A 23,820-nucleotide genomic window follows, 5' to 3' on the forward strand; every position below is an offset into this window, starting at 1 on the left:
CTGAGTCTCCATTTTTCAGCCCCCTCCCCTCAGCCACAGTTCCTCAGAGAAATTTAGGCCTCTGCTTATGAAGAGAAGCCCTTTGTGATCTGACAGAGATCCGCCAGGGACCCCCTTGAAAACCTCTAATGTGTGGGATTGGCCAAGAACCTTTGAATGCCTTGATACCCTACACTTGCCAAGGAGCCGCAGGTTAGGGCCCACTCTCACACACTAGTCCGGATGCCCACCTCAGCCCCTGGGTGAAGAAAAGGGCCCCTTTCTTGTTTTCCTGATACACAGGAGCAGTGAGTCTTCCATGCCTGGTACAGAAGAGAAAGTCAAACAACATAAGGGAGAGCGGTTGTGAAAAGTCATGGGCAAGGCATAGGCCTCAGAGAGGTAATCCTCCTGGTCTCCAGACTTCTTCCCACCTCACCTGAGGATATGGCCACTGCTTAGGGCATTCCCAGCCTTTTCCACTGTCATGCGTCATGGCCTACATGAAATGATCATTTGTGTATAGCAGGCTGGGATAAATGAAAAGGTCTTCTTGGGATCTAATGTGGCCAGGCCAGAGGCTATGGCTGCCCCAGGCCTCTCTCAGACACTCAGAGGACTGATGGGCCCAACATATTGCACAGTTACAGGCCACTCTTGGCACAGGCAAAGCAATCAGTCAACTTGGCTGCGAAGCTCTGGCTTGAGGAGACCAGGCTGTTTTGGTGACGTCAGGAGCTGAGAAAGGAACAGAAAGGCCTAGCCCACCTTGGAGAGAAGGCTCAGGAATCAAGAGCACCTATCAGAGCTGGAAGCCATAAACCCCCGGGTATTCTATGCAGCCATAAATACGTAGCCTGAAATTAATCACCCACCATAAAATGAGTCACACCACCCATGGAGAGGCAGAACTAAGGGGGTAGGTTCATCTCAAAAGTGAGCTGCCCCACGGCCAGTTCTGCCCACCTCTATCTTTACCTGCTGGAGTAGAAGGAAGTAACGAGCCAATCTGGCTGAAATTTGGCTGTACCCCAACAAGTCACACCTGCCTGAGTCTCAGTTTCCTCCTCTGATATTCGGGATTAGTCCAAACAGCCTCTGATATTTCCGACTTCCCCACACTCTCATAAAACAGCAATGAAAGTTTTATGATTCTTTATATCACTCAAGTATTCTAAGAAATTTTATTTCCATCTGAAAACAGTGAGGGTTTTCTTTGAAGGATAGAAGTTAATGATGATAAGCAGGTGTCCTGTAATCAATATACATACAAAGTTTAGACCCTGCCCGCAGGACACACAGGAGTCAAGTCCTCTGCCAAACAAATAACCCTTTACGTGCCCCCACATGAGTACATGCCACCCCTCACCCTGCCCACCCATCACAGCTATGTACACGCCCCTCTTCAATGAATATCACACATGCACCCCCACACACATGCATAACATTCAAACCCACACACACAGATACACATTATTGCTTGGGACCCTTGATTGCAGGTGACTGAGACACAACTGAAACAGGCTCAAGCATAAAAGATCACTTATTTGCTCACACAATTGGGAAGTCCCAGGGTCCCTTGGGCTTTTGACATATAGCCAGATGCGGGGCTCAGTGATGGCATCAGAGCCATCTTTCTCCACTTTTCTTGGCTCTGTTTTCCTGTGTTAGCCGCCTTCTTGGACAGACAGTCTCCAGGCTACAGCAAGTGCCTCTTTCCCAATCCTTCCCACCAGTTCCAAGGCAGACTCTCACTGGGCTGACTTAGGTCACGTGCTCATTCCGGAACCAATCACTGTGGCCAGAGGACTAGCAACACTATATCATGTGCCTGGACCCTAGAGAGGGGTGGTCAGCCCCACCCAAATGTTACAAAAGAGGGCAAAAAGAGGTGATTTATCAAAAGAGGAGGAAGAGATGTTGGACAGATAAATGCAACAGATGTTCACTACCTACCCTGACCTGAATGTACACAAAGGAAGATGTGGAAATCTCGAGGGCTGCAGGAGTATAAAGATATCAGTGTACACAATGAACCCTGTACAAATATAAATACCGCCTAAACAAACTCCACCTTCTGTATCAATTAAATACGGGTTCCAGATAAACGAGTGATTGATTCAGACATGCTGTAAGACTTCAGAAGAAAAGGGAAGTACTGTTTAAAATGGGTCCGTCCCATCTTGATCAAGTTGAGCGTTGAAAAAAAAAGTAAGATGTGGTTGGAAAGATCTGGAATTGCAATGAGTCATTAAACAGGAATGAGAAGCCTAAGGCTAGACAGAGTTTATTACGTAGGACCCAGGGGCCAAGGAAAGTGTGGGACAGGCGAGTGACAGGGTTAAAGCAGTATTTTAGGAAGATTAAGCAGACTGAGATATGTAGGTTAGATGGTAGGGGCAAAAACGGAGGGTAAGAGACTAGACAAGGGGCTACCGCAGAATGCAGTCAAAGGAATTTTGGAGCCACTTCCTAACTGGGCAAGTTTACTTAATCTCTCTGAGGTTCATCTCCCTCAGCTGAAAATGCAGATAGTAACTATCTACGAGGACCGATATAAACATTGGATAAGGAGATAGTGCCTGACTTGTAGGTTTTCAGTCAATGTGAGTTCGAATTTCACAACCCGTTCCTGCCTCTCCCCCTGCCTTTCCTAAAACCTCCCCCCTTTTCAGCTTCCCCCATCCCTTCACCATCTTCAAGGCCAGCCCCTATTGAACTTGTGTTTGCACCCTCTTTGACACATTTGCTTTGTGGGAAATTAAGTCCTGGTGATCCCCTTGCAGGATCAGACAGTGTCTCATGCATCTTTGTGTCCTCTGCAGGTGCCCAGGTGGGAGAGAGCACTGGCTCAGAAAGGTTGAGGGTAATTAGAGGGAGGTGGCAATTGGGGCTCTAAGGAGGATTCTATAGGATAGTAATAATGGATAACATGCAAAAATCTGCCACCATGCAAAACAGAAGCTTGCAAATCCAATTCCTAGAGAACTAGCCATGCAAACTAAGCCCTATTGACACCCCCCTCTCTTCCTCAACTTTCAGCCCAAGGTTCCTTTCCCTGATGACCGTGGTGGTGGTGGTGGTGGTGGTGGTGGTGGTAGAGGAGGAGGAAATTATGGTGATAATGATGTCATCTCTAACTTATTGGGTTCCTACTGTGTCAAAGTGTCAGATCTCTTACATATACTATTTGTAATCCTAAAATAATCCCTGAGGAAGGTAACATTACCTCCATTTTACAGATGAGGAAACTAAAAGGCTGTCAAGACTTGACCTCAAGTCTGGGGGAAGTCTGAAGTCTGATCGTGCTCTTCCAGTAATGCTTTCTTATAGTCAGTGTCCAGTTGTCTTCATCAAGCGAGGCAGTAACTAGGATAACACGGAAGAAATGATCCAAAAATGGTTTTCTTATTTTATTGTGCAATCCACAAAATATATAATTAACATTCATTCAATTAGTATTTGTCAAACATCTGAATTACTTCTCTGACCTTAGGGATTCAGACAGACTTAGAAGACCTCTCCCCACCAAAAGGAAAGCTCCATGAAGGCAAGGACCTTGACCATCTTGGTAACTACCATATCTACAGCATGAGAAAGCACTCCACTCCACCAATATATGAGAAATGTATTTACAAATGATTGACTCAGCCTGGGCGTGTGTGTGTGTGTGTATAACAGAGAAAATGAGAGGGAGAGGGAGAGAGAGAGAGCAATTCAGGTCAAGGAAAGCCCTGCCACCCAACCTCTCTCCAGATTCCCTGGTCTTTAAGGGCTAGGATAACCCCAAAGCAGGACATAGTTCTTTTATTTATTTTTTATTTATTTATTTATTTTTTTTTAGGACATAGTTCTTATGGCAAGTCTGCTCACCTGGAAGGTGGGAATGGGCTGGGCTTGGGCCAGCCCAGGCCAGTTTAGCCTTAGTGGAGTGTCAGGCAAGCTCCCATGGCAACACAGTTCAGTGTGTGTTTATACGTTGCCAACAGAATTCCAGAATGAGACCATCTATTCCCCAAGGTCGTGCCAACCCTTCTCCTGCCTTGCCTCCCCAGGTTTCCCAGGTCCTCATCTCAGGAAACTAAGAGAAGCTTGAACAGCAGTAGAAGCCTCCAGACCATAGGAGGCAGAGGGAAAAGCCTACCAGGGAGAGGGCCGTTTCCCTCCCAGACCAAAACTGGCACAGAAGTGTCTAGCTGTAGAAGTCAAATACCCCAGTCCTCCTCCTAGACCCATGGGCCCATGGTTCCCATGGCTCCCAGGTCCAGCCACATTAACCCTCCACCCCCAACTGGCCCTCCCCACCCATGGCCTGACCCTACTTGGTAGCAAGCTGCTACTCAAACTCTTTCTTCACCTATGCAGTTCACCAGACCAGGCACCCTCCTCCTCTCTCTCTTTCCCTGCAGTCTGGCTCTATTCCAAATACCTTCTTCAGGAAGCCCTCCCAGGCTGCTCAACTTCAGGCTTCCAGCCTGGACTCTGATTGGGCATCCCCAGCTCTGACCTGGTCTCCCAGAGTTGGGCATGTGTCCAGGCACCCCTAATGTCCTAGGAGTTCCCTTAAGGTTGTAATGATAACTATTAATCCTTTCAGAAACTATGATGGAGATAAAACATTATCTCTATTTTAGAGGTGAGGAAAAAGCCTTAAGGTTAAGAACAGCTTGTGCTCTAACAGTTAGCAAATGGAAGAGGCAGAACTTGATCCTGTCTGCATTCAAAAGTATGCCTCAACCCCTCCTTACACCTCCCGCTATCCTTTGTTTTTTGATCTTTTTTGTTTTGTTTTTTAATTTTTATTGGGGAATATTGGGGAACAGTGTGTTTTTCCAGGACCCATCAGCTCCAAGTCAAGTCATTGTTGTTTTTTCAATCTAGTTGTGGAGGGCTCAGCTCACTGTCCCATGTGGGAATCGAACCAGCAACGTTGGTGTTGCGAGCACTGCACTCTAACCAACTAAGCCAACCAGCCTCCCCTTACCTCCCTCTATCCTTATTCCTCCAAGATAGTACCATATGCCAGGCACTTCCTGCACCATAGACTTTTTATAACCCCATTTAATCCTCACAATTATGCCTATAAAGAAAGTGCAAATAGCCTCATTTACAGATTGGGATATAAAGCTCAGAAACTTTCAATATATTTTCTCATGTCACATAGTGCGTAAGTGCCGGGATCAGAATTCAACCCAATTCTTCTAGCTCCTTAGCTTTCCCAGGCCCCTGGATGTAGCCAGACCAGGGTGAGAGATGTCGGAGAGAGAAAGGCAGACTCTCCAGGCCAGCAGGAAAGCTTGGACTCTGATCAGTCAACACCTCCCAAAACGAAGATGCCTTGCAGAAGACCTGCAGAAGTTGTCCCACTGATGTGGGGGGCCTTGGATTCGCAGGACAGCTGAGTGCTGGCTGGCTCCGTAGCTGACCTCCTGGCTCTCCACCCTTCTTACTCATTCTGTGAGCTGACCCACCCTCACGTCCTTTCACTTCTGCAAATTCCTCTACTGCCTCCAAAGTGCTCTAGGACTTGTGATGAAAAGGAAGTGAAGTTAAAATTCATTTGCATTGTGAGAATTGTTTTAAACAATTCTTGGAACCGCATGAAGTCGCAGGGAAACATAAATTTGGGGATCAAATAACCTGTGTTCTAGTCCCAGTTCAGTCTCTTACTGGCTGTGAGACACTGGACAAGTCTCTTACCCTCTCTAAGCTACAGTTGACTCATCTGTCTAGTGAAGAAGCAGTGGCATTTAGTTCTAAAATTCCTTGAAATTGTGCTTGATTATTAATTGCAGTTAACTCAATTTGGTTTTTTGAACTTCGATTTCCCAAACTGATAACAATGTGGTAGGGAACACACCAAATTTGAAATCATCCTTGATTTGGATTCAGGCTCTGGTTCTCTCGTATATAAAATACATTATGTGATGATAACGTTTGTAAGATTTTCGTTTCCCCCGTAAAGTCCAGGTATAGGATTCCTACTGTGATGGGAGAAAACTACAAACTCCTCTCCAAGCATTTAGCCTTCGTGCTATCTTTCTTCCCCACCCCAGTTTAAGGGCTCCTGTGATGAAACACACGCTCAACCACATTCTGGAGTCTGCCTTAGTCCGTCCAACTGCAGAAACAGACAGTAAACATAACAGCTTCTTCTCCTTTGCTAAGCAGTGAAAAGGAGCAAGATGGTAGACCGAAGGAAGGACTGACTTCTCAGAGTAGGAGAAAGAGTGGAAATGAGTGATTGAGGAAGAGGAGGATGAAAAGGGAGCTGTGCTGGGGTTTTTCTCACTCAGACCTAGACCCAGTCAGTCCTGCCCAGAAGCCAAGACACAGAGGAGAGTGTGAGCAACAGGCCTCGGTGGGGCAGGGGCAGGGCAAGGTCCGAATGGTGAGGAGACAGCCTTCACTGGAGGAGCTGCCGAGCACGTTTCTGAAAATGGTACTCTCAGATAGTCTGAGATTCCTGGAAGAGAGTGAGTAAGGTAGGGTCTGGCCTGGGAGGAATGCAATTTGAAGGTATGTGTACACAACAGACCACCTCACAGAGAATAACCAGTCCGGGGCCATAAACCTTATCTCCCCACCTCTAGAGAGCTAAGATAACTATTTCTGCATTCCAAGCAGTGCAGGCTGAGTCAAAGCTGGGGGTCGGGGGATGGGGTTTGTGGGCCTAGGCAGCATACCTGAGTCACTCCAGGGTGTGTGGTCCAGCCGGAAATGAGACGGAGCAAAGGGGGGAAAGAGATGGATCAGGCTAACCAGTGCCAACAAAGGCTAAAGGTCTCAGCTTCTTACCAGTCTGTCCCAGACCAGAAATTTCTCTCCTGGGAAAGATAAGTCCCAGGGATGGGTAACATCCTCTGTCACTGAGCTCTAGTGTTCATGCACAGCTCTTCCTGGGGCCTAATGTGTTCTCACTCTCTCTGCCACCATTAACTACTTCTCTAGCTTTAAAAAACCACAGGTGACTCAGCCTATCTCTTAGAGGACAGGAGCAGGACCCAGAAAACCCAGGGACCCAGTTCTTAGCTCCAATCCTGTCTTCCTCTCTCCCTCCCACCCCATTACTCTGAGCTAGGCCCTCGGTCCCATGGAGAGAGGAGGAGAAAGGAGACAGTGTTCTCTTGCTCTCTGTGTCCCTGAGAAATTCTCTACCTCCCTTCCATGTTCCTTTCTGCTTCTTGCAGGTCAGTGAGACAAGGCCCCTGGAGGCGTGCTGGTGTGAACAGCCCCTTTGCAAAATACAGGGGGAGATGACATCATTGCCTGCTCTGAGGCTTCTAGACACGTCCACACTCTCCCTCTGCCCCACTGTCCTTGTGTCCCTCTGTGTCCTCCACTTGCTTTGCTCCGAGATGTCTTCTCCTGGTGCCCAGCCAGACTGATCTTCTATAATCACCACTTTGATCCTGTCACTCCCCAGCTCACAGCTTCCCATTGACATCAGAATAAAGGTCAAACTCATCTGGCAGAAGAACTGAACCTTCCCCACCTGGCACTAGCTGCCTCCCTGCCCTAGCCCCAGGGCTGTGCCCTTCCTTCCCACAGCGCCTCCCTGTCACCTGCACCTGCTGCTGAAACCTTACCCCTCCTGCAGGGCCTGGCTCCAGCACACCCCATTCATTCTGCAAACATTCACTGAATGAAAATAGCACGCAGGCACCTCCCCACACAGCCACTGCTGGAAGTGACCACACCCACAGAGACCCCCCAAAATGGGTCTTTGTGACACACCTGGGCGGGGTTACATTTGGCTGAGCACCCCTCCCTGATGGTAAACCTGATCCTTGGGTATGTAATATGCATTGAACATCGGTTAATGAGTCAGTCTACCATACTTGTCTCTGCTGATCCTCACAATGACCTTGAGAATTCAGTGTCATTATCCTCACTTACAGATGAGGAACCCAAGGCCAAGAGAAGTAACTTGTCCAGCAAGCAGTAGTTGGACTCAGACCAGAATCCCCAGATTCCAAGTCCAGAGCCCTTACACCGGCACCAAGTCACCTCCCTCAAAAGCAGGGTCCTGTCTTATACCTGTTTCTGTTTCTCTCAGCACCCAGGACAGGAAGTTGTTTGATTCACAGAATGAATGAATGAATGGTTCTATGATTCTATGTTATCCAGTTGAGTCCTCTTCCGCCTTCTGATCCCTATTTCTTCTCCCCCACATCCCTTTCTTCTTATCTATTCTTCTCCTTCACCTTGGGCCTCAAGAATCCAGAAGATAAAGGAGAAAAGAAGCTGTGATTGTTCTCACTGATACCAGGGATTGGATAGCCTCAGGAAGGCATCCATTGACCAGAAACAAGCCCAAAGGAGGTAATCCAGGACAGGAAGGGTCCTCTCTACACCTCACCACCCCAGTTGATAGACGCCATGAATCTGAGCCCTTTGATCCTTCCCTCCCCAATTCCAGCAGGACATCGGTGGGACAAGAGGGAACCGTAAAGTCACCCAGAGAACAGTGAGGGGGTGGAAAAGGTCCTAAACTCAGTGACTCAACCTCATCCTTGTGCCTCTCCTGGGGAGTGAGGGTGTGGGGGGTGGGGGGAGAGGGGCGGGGTGGTGGTGGAGGGAGGCACCTGGACACTTGAAATTCCAGCCCATGCCTGAGGAGACACTTGGGTGTCAGTAAACTGACCAGGAGGAAGAGGAAGAGCTCTGTTTATACCAAACTAAGGGGCAACCATGGCAACAGAGGCCAGGGCCATCAGAGCAGGGAGCAAAGGTCCCAAGCCAAAGTGAGGGCCCTGCTGTCAGCCTGCTAACTGGGCTGGTTGCCCAGTCCATGCCAATCAGGCCTTCTCTGACTGAGCACCCCCCTGTGGGCAGAGCCCATCCTGAGAGCTAGAGGGGCAGTCCTGAGAAAGAAGCCATCCATTTTACTACACATATATTTCCATCCCCAACCCACTCCCTTCTGTGAGCTTTCTCTCCAGAGACCAGAGACACATAGACAGACACTGAACCAGGGGGAGCTCTTGGCCTCTATCCTGAGGCAAAAAGGGAATGAGGAACTGAGCCAGCTGCTAGAAAGAGCCAGTGTGAGGGTGTCAGTCAGGGAAGGCTTCCTGGAGGAGGACAAGGCAGAACATAGGAGCAGTGTGTCCCAGACTAAGGAAAAGACGGTGAAGTCTTCACAGTAGGAGAGGGAGTCTCCTCAGCTGGTGTCACTAGAATCATAAACTCTTGGTGCCCGAAGGGGCCCCCATGGCTGCCACCACCATCTTTAACAACGCCTCCCTCATCTGTTATCTATATCCATTCCCACCCTTACCTCCTTCTTGGAGGTGGAGGTGGCCCTCCTTTTGCTCAGGGGCAGCCCTTGCATCCGCTCTGTAAACTGTACCCCTCAGAACCTTGCTACATCAAATAGCTTCTCTCTCTGGTCCTGCTACTCCCACCCTCATTTCAAGATGGATTTTTGCCCTTTATCTATAAACATGTACAAGTCCCTTCTGCCAAAAAAGAGAGAGAGAGAGAGAGAGAGAGAGAGAGAGAGAGAGAGAGAGAGAGAGAAAGAGAGAGAGAGAGGAAGGAAAGAAGGGAGAATAGAGAGAGAAGAGAAGAGAAGAAAAAAGTAAAGAAAAGAAAAGAAAAAGAGGGAGGGTGGGGGAGGGTGGGACGGAGGAAGGAAGGAAGGAAGGAAGGAAGGAAGGAAGGAAGGAAGGAAGGAAGGAAGGAAGGAGAAAGAAAAGGGAAAAAAGGGAAGAGAAAGGAAGGGAAGGGAAGGGAAGGGAAGGGAAGGGAAGGGAAGGGAAGGGAAGGGAAGGAAGGCAAGGGGAAGGAAAGGAGGGAAGGAAATCATCCTTGACCCCTGACTCTCTCATGCCTCCACAGCCAAGCTTCCCAAAAGAAGAAGCCATATTCATTTCCCACCTCATCCTACCTACCTTACCCCACTACCATCCACAGAAATTATTAAATCCACCAATGATCAACTAACAGCCAAATTTGGTGGTCTTTTTTTTGAGTATCTGACCTTCCTGAATATTGCAATGGACACCACTGACCACTCCCTGTTTCTAGAAAGACTATGCATTTTATAGATGATAGATGATAGATAGATAGATATAGATATAGATATAGATATAGATATAGATATAGATATAGATATAGATATAGATATAGATATAGATATAGATATAGATATAGATACAGATAGTAGATAGTAGATATTAAAAGGATAATAAGGGAATATTATGAACAACTTGCTGCCTATAAGTTAGACAACTTAGATTAAATGGGCAAATTCTTTAAAACATACAAGCTACCAGAGCTCATACAAAAATAATTAGATAGCCTAAATAGATCTATATCTGGTAAAGAAATTGAGTCCTTAGTTAAAAACCTTTCAACAAACAAAATTCTAGACCCAGATTGTTTTGTTGGTGAGTTCTACCAAACACTTAAGGAATAAATAATATCGATTCTACATAAATTCTTCCAGAAAATAGAAGAGGAAGGAACATTTCCTAGCTCATTTTATAAGGTCAGCATTACCCTGATACCAATGCAAGACAAACAACACAAGAAAATTATAGACTGATATCCTCCATGAATATCAATGCAAAAATCCTAACAAAACATTAACAAATCAAATCCAGCAATAAACAAGAACAATACATCATAATCAAATAGGTTTTCTCCCAGGAATACAAGGTTGGTTCAATATTTGAAATTAATCAATGTAATTTATTTTACTAATGGACTAAAAAGAAAAATCACATTCATTTCTTTTCTCCCCCGCTTTCTTTCGCCTCCCTCCGACACTCCAGTTCAAGCCGTTGTTTCTCAGTCTAGTTGTGTAGGACACAGCTCCCTGGCCCATGTTGGTATTATGAGCCTTGCCCTCCTCCCGGCTGAGGCAGTTGGTCTCCGGTCGTTGGTCGGCCGCTCCCAGCAGCTCATGGTGGCCACTCACGCTGGCTGCCAGCCACTCATCGTTCATTTCAACTGATACAGAAAAACCATTTGACAAAATTCAACATCCATTCATGATTAAGAACCCACAGCAAACTATAAATAGAAGAGAATTTCTTCAACTTGATAAAGAACATCTACAAAAAAACCTATGGCTAACATCATTTTTAATAGTGAAATAATGAATGCTTTCCCCACAAGATCATGAACAAAGCAAAGATACTTGCTATCACCACTTCTGTTCAATATTGTTCTGGTGGTGTTAGCCAGTGCAATAAGTCAACAAAAAGAAATAGACGGCATACAGATTAGAAAAGAAGAAATAAAGCTGTCATTATTCACAAATGAAATGATATTCTATGTAGAAAATCCCAAAGAATCTACAAAACAGCTACTATAACTAATCAGAGGGTTTAGCAAGGTTGCAACACAATTATCAATATACAAAAATCAATCATATTTCTATATACTATCAATGAAGAATCAGAAATTGAAATCGAATACACAATATCATTTACAATCAGATTTAAAACATAAAATACTTTCCAATCAAACAAAATATGTGCAAGATTGGTGTGCTGAAAACCACAAAACATTAATGAGAGGAATTAAAGAAGATCTATGAGAATAAAGAGATATATCAAGCTATGGATTGAAATACTCAATGTTGTTGAGATGCTAATTCTCTCTCTGAATTGAACTATACATTGAATGAAGTCTCAATTAAAATCCCAGCAAGTTTTTATTTAGAAATTGAAAGTCTGATTCTAAAAATTTATATAAAAAAGCAAAGGGCCTAAAATATCCAAAACAATCTTGAAAAATAAAAAAGTTGTACTCACACTATCTGGTCTCATAAAGCTACAGTAATCAAGACAGTGAGGTATCAGCATAAGGCTAGACGTACATTAATGGAACAAAACAGAGTCCAGAAATAGACTGACACAGTGGTGCCAAGGTAGGTCATTGGAGAAAATAAATAGTCTTTTCAATAAATAGTGCTGCAAGATTTGGACATCCTCATGAAAAAAACAAAATTAACCTCTACCCATACTTCATATGATAGACAAGAATCAACTCAAAATGTAAAACCTAAAACTATACATCTTCTAGAAGAAAACACAAGAAAAAAACTCTTCGTAATCCTGGGTTATGTAAAGATTTCTTAGATTAAACACAAACAACACAAAACTTAAAAGAAAAAAAATTGATAATGGAATTGGGGGGGGGGGAATACTTTTTTTTTTTTTTAATTGGGAAACAGTGTGTTTTTCCAGGACCCAACAACTCCATGTCAAATCGTTGTTTTTTCAATTTAGTTGTGGAGGGCGCAGCTCACTGGCCCATGTGGGAATCTAACCAGCGACCTTGGTGTGTTATAAGCACTGCGCCCTAACCACTGAGCGAACCAGCCACCCACCAGTGGCTCAGCTCCACGCTCAAGCCATTGTTTCTCACGGGCCAATGTGAGAATCAAACCAGCAACTTTGGTGTTATGAGCACTGCGCTCTAACCACTGAGCAAACTGGCCGCCCAATAATGGAATTTTACCAAAATTAAAACTTCACCTCTTTTAATGACATTGTTAAGAAAATATAAAGATAAGCCACAGATGGGGAGAATATATTTGCCAAACACATTAACTGAAATGAATCATAAGCCAAAATATAAAACTTAAAACCACAACACTTCTAGAAGAAAATAAAAAAAAAATCTTTGTGACTTTAAGATAGGCAAAGATTTATTAAATGCAGCACCAAAGCATGATCCACTAAACAAAAACTTGATTAATTGGACTCCTTCAGAATGAATAACCTTTCTTCAAAAGACTGTATTAAGAGAATGGAAAGACAACCACATACATTAAGGGTGGGAATGCAAAGTGGTACAATTACTTTAGAAAACACTTTGGCGGTTTCTTATAAAGTTAAATATACACCTATATAACCCAGCATCCCATTCCTGGGTATTTTATCCAAGAGAAATGAAAACATTTATCCACATAAAGACCTGTACACAAATGTTTATAACAGCTTCATTCATAGTAACTAAAAACTGGAAACAACTCAAAAATCCATGTACTAATAAATGGATAAACAAATTGTGGTACTTCCATGCAATGCAATACTTTACAGCAATAAGAAGAAACAAACCACTGATACATTCAATAACATGGATGAATCACCAAAGCATTACGCTAAGTGAAAGAAACCAAAGGCAAAAGGCTGCATATCGTATGATTCAATTTACATGACATTCTGAAAAAGGAAAAACTATAGGGACTGATCAATGGTTACCAGAGCTGGGGGTGGGTGAGGGAGATTGACCATAAAGGAACACAATGGGACTTTTGAGGTGATTAAAATGTTCTAGATATTGATTTGTGGTAGCAGTTCTTTAATGTATCCATTGTCAAAACCTATCGAACTGTACACCTAAAAAGGGTGAATGTTACTGTATGCAAATTTTACTATGAAATCTGAATTTTTAAAAAGCAGGGGGAAAAGAACAGATGCAGAAGATCATACGTTCAGCCGCGGATCTGATAAGTTTGTGATTTCTTTGAATCCTCCCATTGGGGATAATATCTTGTGACCAGCGGGAGACACAGTTCTGAAACTCGGAGGGGACTCTGTTGGATGCTGTAACAGGTTACACTGCTGTTGTTCTATCTGGAAAGACTTCTCCTTGGACACCTCATCTCACTAGCAAGTTGTCATTCATTTTCTGAGGCTCTGCCCAAACATTCCCTCCCCCGTGAGGGTCTCCATGACCCCAATTCTTTAACACCTAGAATGCAAATTCCATGAGAGCAAGCCACTTTGTCTGACTTTTCTTTGATGTATCTCCTGAACCTAGAACATGTCTGGCATATGGTAGATGTCTTACAAATAGTGAATGAATGAATCGTCCCTCCTTTAAGAGTACTTTAGAGTTTTTCATAGAACCTATGCACTTTATTTTGTTTGCCCAATTACCTGTACCCTCTAAAAATCATCTATTTGATTATCATTTTTTATTTAACTTTGTATTTTCAGCTTACTGTAGAACTGAACCAGAGACTTGAACTTCCATGCTGATGATTCTTCATGAAAGGGACAGGGGAGCACCTTTGAAAATCACATGCTATGCTCCAGGCCCTATCGTGCACATTTAATTCCTGGAACAACAGATAAGGAAACTGAAATTCAGGAAAGTTCACTAACTTGGGCACCTGACTTGGCCAAGGTCACTCAGCAGGCAAACAGCAGAGCTAGGATACAAACTCAGACCCGTCTGATTCCAAAAATCTATGCTCTTTTCTCATCTTTGCTTTTCCTTGAATCCTTAACTCCATGATTTTCAGCAGCTTCAGCCACAAATGACACCCCAAATTCTGCTCTTATCCCAAACTCTGATAATCGCCTCTCTGACATGCCACATCTCATGCTCTTTATACAGCAGCTGTCTGTCATCCATCGTGCCAATTCCCCATCTTGGACTTTTCCTTTACTGAGGTCTTCTGGTTGCCTTTGTTTTCCCACTAAATGCACCCCAAGAATCTGTCTTTTCAGCAATGTTTTAATCCTGGATGCCTTTGCTTCTGAGTTTCCAGCACTCCTACCCTCTCATCTCTCAGTGAGAGACGCCCCAGGACACAGATGGTTTCTTTTGTGGATGGTTCTCATCATTGAGCCATGCTGTGTAACCTCTGCTGGGACTTCAAAATCATGTGTATATTCTTTCATGGATCGTGGGTAGACCGTGTATCTCGGCATGTGTGCCGCAGGCTCTTCCCATTGGTAGACAGGCAGGAGCATATATATGTCAAATCTCAGCTCTGCCACCTACCAGCACTATCACCTTTCAGGTTTCAGCTTAAGTGTCTCTTCCCCCAGGATCTTAGGCTGGGTTAGTGGTTGCTGCAATGTCCCCCCATTGTTCCCTGGACTTGCCCTGGCATAACACCAACCACACTTTATTTTTATTGCTTGTCTAGTTGTTGACCAGCCTTGCTAACTGTACCGTCCTAAGGAAACCTTCCATCCACCTTGCTCCTTACAACAAGATATCGTTCTATTTTTTCCTTCCATTTCCTGACAAACTTCTTGAAAGAAAAGGCTACGCTCTGCCTCCACTTTGCCTACCCACTCACTCCTTTGCTGGCACTAGCAGCGCTGGTGTTCGTCACTTTCCTGGAACGCTCTCTGTGTGTTCAGCCTCGCTGATCTCTCTGTGTATCAGCCCAGTGGACTGCCCTTACTGGCCACTCCTTCTCCTCATGATACCACTCTCTCCTGGTCTCGCCCTGGGAGCCTGGGCCTCCTCCCCTTTCTTCTATTGTTTCCGTTTCTTCTTTGGGCACCTCCATGCAGACTCTGCCCACTTCTTTTGTCTGATTCTTGTCCTTAGAGCATCACATCCACATCAGGTTTCCCCCAAATCCTCTAGGTGGGCGGTTCCAGGCAGGGCCACCACATCTGGCTGTGCAGGTTAGTCAGTGCACAGGGGCACCAGGCGAAGGAGCCAAGAAGGAGGCCGCCTTTTTCCAGTTTGTGCAAAGGCCCGAAGGGCTGGACACTGCCTGCGAGCTGCATCCCTACCCCATGCTTCTCGCAAGCTATAGCCTCTCCTTTCTAGCTTCTCACAGGACACTTCCCCCAGACACTGCTCGTAGATTTTCCAGGTCCAAAGCCAAAGGGAGAGAGACTGATAGAGACATGGTCATGGGTAGGATGATTTTGAGATAGGTTCTCAGCCACTCTACTTTTCCATTTCACCCCCTTGCCCATAGACTCAGTTTTAGCTGCCCCTACCCTGTGCCCAGATTGAAAGGAGAGAAAGAATAATGAGCAGGGAACAGAAGGCTAGAGGGTAGTGAGGGCAAAGTAACAGGGCTGGGAAGAAAAGGAGTACGTGGGGGTGAACCAGACAAGAGAGGAATTCAACTGGCTTCTCACTTGTCAAAGCTCTTCTAGACAGACTGTCTCATTTGATCTTCATGAAAATTCTCAGAGTAGATATAACTATTATCTTATTCTATAGCTGAGGAGACCAAGGCAAGTAAATTTGCCCAAGATCACCCAGCCAGCAATGGGACCTTGAACCCAGGTCTCATGACACCAAATGCCATGCTCATCCCTGTACCCCACCCACTCTGTAGACTGGAAAGAGATGAATAGGCTGGGGGATGGCGTTGAGGTAATGGGGTTGTACCTGAGGGGAGACCAGGAGGACCAGGGTCAGAAGGGGAAGAGGTTATAAGATTAGGAGAGGCAGCCTCTGATGCCTGGTGAGAGAGCTGGCTTTGCCAGGAGGGAATGGGGGGCAGCAGTAAGTAGAAGGAGCTCATTGAAGAGCCAGATTCCAGGGAATCCTGTCTGAGCTTCAGCAGTGAGGGCAGCCACGTGCTCCTCAGCACTGACCTTTCCTTCCTTTATCCCAGGGGAATGACCCCTTGAATGCAAACCCAACTGAAGCAACAAAATAAAAGCAATCCTGAGCATTCTTTGACTATCCCAGCCCTTGGGGAAAGGGCCTGGCCCAAGCTCTTGGAACCCCTACCCCACTCCACACTGGACAGGCTGAGCCAGGGCCAACAAATGTGGCAGAAACACCTCCAGAGAAATTCCCCAAGTCTTTGGAGAGTCAGACTGGGTCCTGCACCCAACCCAGTTGCAACCCGCATCATTCCACCTGCCTCTACAGCCCACCTAATCACATTTGTTGGTCCCCCAGCCTCTCCCAGCAAACTTTTTTCATTCATTGTTTAAATCAATTCCAGTAGCCCTTGGGGTTCCCTTTTGGAGGCCCATTGGCACGTGCTGGGCCCTCCAATGAGGGGAGCTGGGGGGAGCTCCAAGGCCATCCTGTCACCCACCTGGCTGCCTCCAACCTTTCCCAACACAGGGACCTGTCACTCTCTCCAACACACACTCACACCTGTGGAACAGTGGATGGGAATCAGCCCCTGCCTTTTTGGGCTCTAGACCCTCCCCTACCCGCCTATACACCCAGGCTTCAGTTGCTATTCTAAACTATTCTCCCTCCTTAATTGCTATTCTCCCTCCTCAGGGTTGAGCAAGAAACTTCCAGCCTAAATGATAAAATTAAAACCTTCAGGATCCTGCCTAATCCCCTAATCTCACCAGGGCCTTTGGCTTCTGCCCTCCGAGGGAGAATGTGGGGAGGGGAGAGGAATGAGCTGACCCGCCCTTATCGGGGTCATCTCTGAGTTTACCCAGGAGTTAAACCTGCCTGTCAGATTCCCCTACTATCCCTCAGCAGGACACCGGAATGTGGGGCAGGGTGGGTGTAAGGAAACATTTCCCCTCCTTCAGGACTCCCCTCTACTGGGTCTCTTTAAGCTAAGTACATTTTGACTTTGTTTCGGGAACTTCTCACCAGGGCCCCTCCTGCTCCACCTTCTCCCAAGACCAGCTTCCCAATCACCCCTTTCCTTTCCACCCTACCTCCCACCCCACCCCCACACTCCCGTCTGAGTACCACTGGGCTGGGAATCTGGGGACCGAAACTCCTCCCTCACACCCCCCTCCCCAGCTCTCCCAGAGGCTCTCAGACAGAGTGACAAGGCCCTGAACCACAGAGGAATCTGGAAGTGGTGGAAAAGGGCAGAAACCTGAGGTTGGTATTTGCCCCCGATGCTGCAAGAGGTCAGGAATGTGGCCACTGACATCAGCTGTGGGAGATAAGGCTCCACTGGCAGCTCTCCCCCTCCTACCCCTGGACTGTACCTCCACAGACTCGGAAAGGTCCTGAGCAGTTGGAGTGGGAGAGGGATCAGAGAAGGATCTGGGAAAGAGCTTGGATGAGAATCCGGGAATCTAGGCTTGATCCCCGGTGGAACTCAAAGTTCCACAGGGGTCTTGCGTGACAGAGAAACCTTACATCATTGAGCCATCTTTGCAATTAAATTGACCTCCCAACTCTGCCCTCTTGGAGACTTACTTTGTGAGAGGTAATTAGTATTTGTTTAGTAAATGAATGAGTGATAATTAATATTTACATCCCACCCAAAGAGATAGACTGGACAGGCTTCATTTTTCCTCCTTTAGAAGTGAAGAAATTGAAGTTCAGAGGTAAATGACTTCCCCAAGGTCACACAGTTAGCAAAGTACCCAAACTGGCTGACTGCAAGCCTAACCAAAATAGCAAAGTTCCATCGCATGTTTAACCTATACAACTTATTGTGTAATTTTGCACAACCTGACGATTTTGGAACCCAGGGGAGGACTGTGAAGATGACAGCAAGGAGAAACCCCTTTGACTGGCTGGCACCTTTAATTTCCCAGAAACCTTTCATGCAAAATAAGCGTGTATTCATTTGTATGTTATTTTGCATCCCATTTGCCTTTTGGTCTTTAGCAGGCCCTGACCCTCCCCTGGCCAATTCCCACCCTGACCTGCTCCTGGCCAGCTCCTATTGAGTACAATGGGGTTTTCTCTACTAAAAGGTAGCAGGCCTGGGACAATCCGGAACCAAGCCCCCCATATCTGAGATGTGCTTCCCTCCTGGCTGGTCCACTGGCCTGGCTACTCCCTGGCCCTTTCCCTTCCCTTCCCAGGCAGAACTTCTCTCCTGCCTGTTCCCACCTCTTCACTTTAGCTGGCAGCTCGATAACAATCGATAGGTCCGCTGCAGAGCAAAGAGCATAGACAAGTATGTAATGCCAGGCCCTGCTGGAAAAACTAGCTGCTGGTGGTGACAGACTTGAAGACCCAGTACCTGGAATTCCCCCAGTTCATTCAGCTTCAGGGGTGCAGGGAGCAGTGGCAACTTCCCTACCGCCATCCTTTACACCCATATCCTGACCTGTGCTCCCTGGAGGAGACAGCCCCCTCGAGACAGGCTTGGGATTTAGAGAGCCTTTTGAAGAGAAGCAAGAGAAGGAAGGAGCCTGCAGAAAAATCCTAGTATGGGGGGCTGGCCACCAGGGCTGAGTCTCAGCTCCACTGTTTTCTAGGTGTGTGTGTGTGTGTGTCTGCCCCCTTAGGCCCCATACCATGTGGGACACATTACAATCTCCATGAGGCAGTTTGGTGTCTGTAACTCACTGCTGTTTTCCCAGCAACTAAAACAGAGCCTAACACACAGTAGGTGCCCAAAAACTATTTGTGGAACTGTGAGTTCCAGGTAGTATTTGTTCACCCAAGGGTGTAGGCGAGGCTGATGCATTGGTGTGTAGAGGTGAGGATGGGTCCCATGTTCAAATCACAAAGTACTCATTCCACCGGGGCCAGGCCTCTATGGGAGTGAGTTGAGGGGGTCCCAAGAGTGAGTGTGTCTTCAGGAGTCTGAACACACTCGGTGAGTGAATGTGTTTGACAGACACACACATCTACATGACGGACAGGAGTGTGTGTTAGTGAACATGAGCAGGTGGGCATGTTTGTGAACCAAGTGTAGTGGGGTCGAGAACATAAACCAGCAGATTTGAGGCTCAGGGTTGAGTCTCTTCCTCTTCTCCAGCCCTCATTTTCTTCCTGGGGACTTCTGGGGCTTCAGGATCCCCCCTCCACCAAGATCCCTTCTACAGGTGCGAACGTGGGCTGCAGGCCGAAGACAGCTACCCAGACTCACTCACAAACCCACTCCTCATCCCCTGAGGCCCCCAAATTCTCAACCGGCTAGCACCTCCCCTACCTGGGGAAAGATATAATAACGTCATTTCCTGCCCTGACACCACAGCCACCAGCGCCCACAACACCTGCTGCCCTTGTCCCTCCTGGTTCGTCACCCCCTTTCTGGGCGGGAGGAGGCCGAGGGGCGGGGGAAGATGGAAAAGGGTCTGGAACCCAGGGCGTGGCGTCCGGTCAGCAGTGCACCTGCGGCCCAAGCTTGCGCGGTGACTCGGGGATGGGGGTGGAGCCTGCCGCGGCCCGTCCCCACCCCCACCTCCACCCTCCGGGATATAACTTGGGTCGTGCAGCCCCGCACTCTCTGCGTCCAGAACCTGAGTTTTGGCCTCTCGCTTTCTTCCCCGAACAACATGAGCTTCAGCACCCGCTCCAGCTTCTCCACCAGCTACCGGATCCCGGGCTCCGTGCACTCGCCCAGCCACCGGGTCCGGCCGGCCAGCAGTGCGGCCAGCGTGTATGCAGGTGCAGGGGGCTCAGGCTCCCGGATCTCCGTGTCCCACTCCACCAACGTCCGGAGTGGCTGGGGATCCGGGGGCCTGGCCGCGGGGATGGCCGGGGGTCTGGCGGGCCTGGGGGGCATCCAGACCGAGAAGGAGACTATGCAATGCCTGAATGATCGCCTGGCCACCTACCTGGAGAGAGTGAGGAGCCTAGAGGCTGATAATCGGGAACTGGAGAGCAAAATCCGGGAACACCTGGAGAAGAAGGGGCCCCAGGTCAGAGAGTGGGGGCATTACCACAAGACCATCGAGGACCTGAAGGCTCAGGTAAGGGGACATGGAGGGAGTAGCCCAACTCCCAGCCATGTTTGCCTTCCCCTCTCCCAGGAATAGGAATTTTGGGAGTGTGTCGCATTGATGCCTCCCCCCTTTCTATCTCCAAACCACCTCCTAGTACCCAGGGAGGGTGTTAGGAATGCCCTGGGTTTCCATACACACCCCTGGTCACAGAGACCCTAAGAGTGGTGACTGGGCATGGAAGGGTCCTTTCCCTGGAGATAGCGGGAAGGGAGGCGGGAGCTTTGCTGGGAAAGTGGACAGCATAGAGGGAGGTGGGACAAGGCACATAAAGAGGAACCAGACATTGTCTGCTGGCCAAGTGGGGACAGTTGGAGGGTTAAGCGGATGTGGTTAAGGCTGAGTCATGTAAGAGTAAACTAAGAGGCCTACCTGGGTGGGGGTAGGGGGCAGAGAAGCAGGTGCACTGAGGAAAAAATGCCAGGAGAGGGCCGGAGAGAAGACTTGCTACTAGTAGCTGCTCACTTCAAGCAGGCCAGCCAGCAGAGGGCCCAAACGAGAGGCAGCAGGAGACTGGTCGGAGCCCTGAGATTTGGGACTCCAGTGTGAGGAGCACAGGTGGAAGGCGACAGCCTCTGGCTATTCCTGGGACCAGGAAGTTTTCACTGAGACATATGACACCTTCCATACTCTCGCCCATCCCATTCATGAGCAACCTCTCTCACCAATCCCCCCAGATCTTTGCAAGTTCTGTGGACAATGCCCGCATCGTTCTGCAGATTGACAATGCCCGTCTTGCTGCTGATGATTTCAGAGTCAAGTAAGGCTGGAAGCTGGTGGTGGAGCTAAGAAAGTTCTGCTCCCCGGACTGGGTCAGCTAAGGGCTCACAGTGGGATCTTGTTCAATTGTGGGTGAAGCTGGGTGGATGAGAGTCAGGCTCCATCAATTTATTCATTCATGCAACCCAGTTTAAGAACAGTCCCCCAAGTGCCAGGAACCGTGCTCAGAGGATTACCATCTGATTCTTGACTCGGTTGCTGGTTTGTAGTGGGCATGGTGCTGCTCTTAGGAGGTGGGATGGGTTGAGAAGGTTCTGGATCAGAGATGGGGGACCTCTCTGATCACCTCCACTCCCACAGGTATGAGACGGAGCTGGCCATGCGTCAGTCTGTGGAGAGTGATATCATTGGGCTCCGAAAGGTCATTGATGACACCAATATCACTCGGCTGCAGCTGGAGACAGAAATTGAGGCTCTCAAGGAGGAGCTGCTCTTCATGAAGAAGAACCATGAAGAGGCAAGCAGGGGCCACTGCCCAGGCCAGAAACCAGGGACCAACACAGTCTGGGTGGGGGAATAGATAGGGCAGGCCCCCTGTAAGTAGCCTTGCAGGGAAATTTGGAACTACCAGCCTGGGCTCTTATTAAAACTATTGCCATACTCAGTGGATCACCTGAGTTACAGCATGATGAGGTCAAGAGACTATGGGTGAAAGAATGAGACCAGGACAAAGGTAGAAGCAACTAGAACTAGGAGTGAGGGGTGATGGAGGAGTGGCAGCAAGTAGAGCTGGTAGGGCTTCCTGGAAGAACTTATAAGGAGGTTTGTGGAAGGAGGGTAAATGGAGGGACAGGGTGAAGTGAGGAAATAGAAATCACCTGTGAGGGACAGGCATGGGCAGTAAGTGGGTGGCATTTTACCAATCTGGAGTACAAAGCCCAGAGACAAAGCTGAGAGTTTCCTCTGTTTTCTTCTCTAACTGATCCTATAGCCCTGGAAGAGGCAGTCACAGAGTTAGAGACTTACTGAGTTCTACTCTGAGTCCTTCTTCATTTTGTCCTTCTCTCCTTTAGGAAGTAAATGGTCTACAAAACCAGATTGCCAATTCTGGGTTGACCGTGGAGTTGGATGCTCCCAAATCTCAGGACCTCAGCAAGGTCATGGCTGACATCCGAGCCCAGTATGACGAGCTGGCTCGGAAGAACCAAGAGGAGCTAGACAACTTCTGGTCTCAGCAGGTACACCAAGGGAAGGGATGGATGCCAGCTGGGCACAGAGGCCCTAGGGGGTGGAAGGGAGGCAGACAAAGCAGGAGGAACCTGAGGATCATACCCACCCTGCAGATTGAGGAGAGCACCACAGTGGTCACCTCACAGAACGCTGAGAAAGGAGCTGCTGAGGCGACACTCACAGAGCTGAGACGTACAGTCCAGTCCTTGGAGATCGACCTGGACTCATTGAGAAATGTGGTAAGAGCCTCACTTCACCTGCCCCAACTACTCCTGTCCCCTGACCTCTGTCGGCCTAAGGCCCAATCCTGTCTTAGTCCAAATCTTATCCCTTCCATCATAAATTCCTTTCACTCAGAGTGGTTTCTCTTTGCATTTCCTACTGCTCCTATCCACTACCCTAGTACCTGGCACAAAATCGGTGCTCAAAAATGTTGCAAAGAGTGAAGTCCTGAGTTCTGAACTGTTCTGCTGAAAGTTGAAGAGACTCTCCCTCCACTAGATGAGTCTCACCCAACCTTTCTCCCTGTGCCCCTGCAGAGGGCTAGCTTGGAGAACAGCCTGAGGGAGGTAGAGACACGCCATGCCATCAGGATGGAACAGCTCAATGGGATCCTGCTGCACCTGGAGTCAGAGCTGGCCCAGACCCGAACCGAGGGGCAACGCCAGACCCAGGAGTATGAGTCTCTGTTGAACATCAAGGTCAAGCTGGAGGCTGAAATCGCCACTTACCGCCGCCTGCTAGAAGAAGGGGAAGACTTTGAGTAAGTGGGGGCTTTCCTACCCACACAAATTAGGGTCCAGATACCACTTCTCCCCAAATCTGAGCTTTTGTTAAGCACCACTGAGCACTGGGCCGGTACTCTGTGAGTGTGGCTGTGTCTCTAAGCGAGTGACAGTTACAGAGCTTCCCTCCTAGAGAAGAGAATGGATTAAGTATTGCCCCTAGCCATACTTAGAATACAAATGAAATTTGGCCTTGAGCGTTTCCCGTTTCTGGAGGAAGTGGACAAGGGGAATCTGGAGATAAAGGTGGGAATCCAGAGGCTTTTTTCCTCATCTCCCTTCTCTGCCGGGCTGTTTATAACTGGAGTTTGGTCTTCTCTTACAGTCTTGGCGATGCCCTGGACAGCAACTCCATGCATTCCATCCAGAAGACCACCACACGCAGGATTGTGGATGGCAAAGTGGTGTCTGAGGTCAATGACACCAAAGTTCTGAGGCGTTAAAGAAGCAGAAGCAGCACACCTCTTGGGGGGCAATAGGTCAATAAAAAGCTCAGAGGTCATGGTATATCGCTTTGAGTCTTCCTTGGCTGTATGCAAATCCGCTCACCCAACAATCCTATCTCTGATCAGGCAAGAATCACTTCTGACCGCGGGGGTTTCCTACAGGTGGGAAGTGAGCAGAGGAAGGGTCTGGGTTCTTGGAAATATCTCAGAGAAAGAGGAGGGAATGGGCCACGGGCACTGGGGAAAACTACAACAGAATTGTGAAATCTTAGCCTTGAAGAGATCTGGTGATGG

At 47.7% G+C, this 23,820-nt stretch overlaps 1 protein-coding gene across 1 annotated transcript; it reads left to right on the forward strand.

Annotated features, from left to right (window-relative positions):
• The first annotated feature begins 19,612 nt into the window (after positions 1-19,612).
• Positions 19,613-23,581, forward strand: KRT18 (keratin 18). The gene is made up of 7 exons (XM_081059530.1): positions 19,613-20,315; positions 21,023-21,105; positions 21,426-21,582; positions 22,139-22,303; positions 22,409-22,534; positions 22,835-23,058; positions 23,406-23,581. Exons 1-7 carry the CDS (start codon positions 19,686-19,688, stop codon positions 23,521-23,523), a joined length of 1,503 nt encoding a protein of 500 aa, XP_080915656.1. The 5' UTR covers positions 19,613-19,685; the 3' UTR covers positions 23,524-23,581.
• The last annotated feature ends 239 nt before the right edge of the window (positions 23,582-23,820 follow it).

The sequence above is a fragment of the Rhinolophus hipposideros genome (assembly GCF_964194185.1).
Source record: "Rhinolophus hipposideros genome assembly, chromosome: 9".
Classification (NCBI taxonomy): domain Eukaryota; kingdom Metazoa; phylum Chordata; class Mammalia; order Chiroptera; family Rhinolophidae; genus Rhinolophus; species Rhinolophus hipposideros.

Excerpts from the sequence above, each read along its gene's own strand:
- KRT18 (XM_081059530.1), top strand. The coding sequence starts at position 19,686 with ATGGAAAAGGGTCTGGAACCCAGGGCGTGGCGTCCGGTCAGCAGTGCA. Across the intron at positions 21,583-22,138 it reads TGAAGAAGAACCATGAAGAG|GAAGTAAATGGTCTACAAAA; the intron begins GCAAGCAGGGGC and ends TCTCTCCTTTAG. Across the intron at positions 22,535-22,834 it reads TGGACTCATTGAGAAATGTG|AGGGCTAGCTTGGAGAACAG; the intron begins GTAAGAGCCTCA and ends GTGCCCCTGCAG.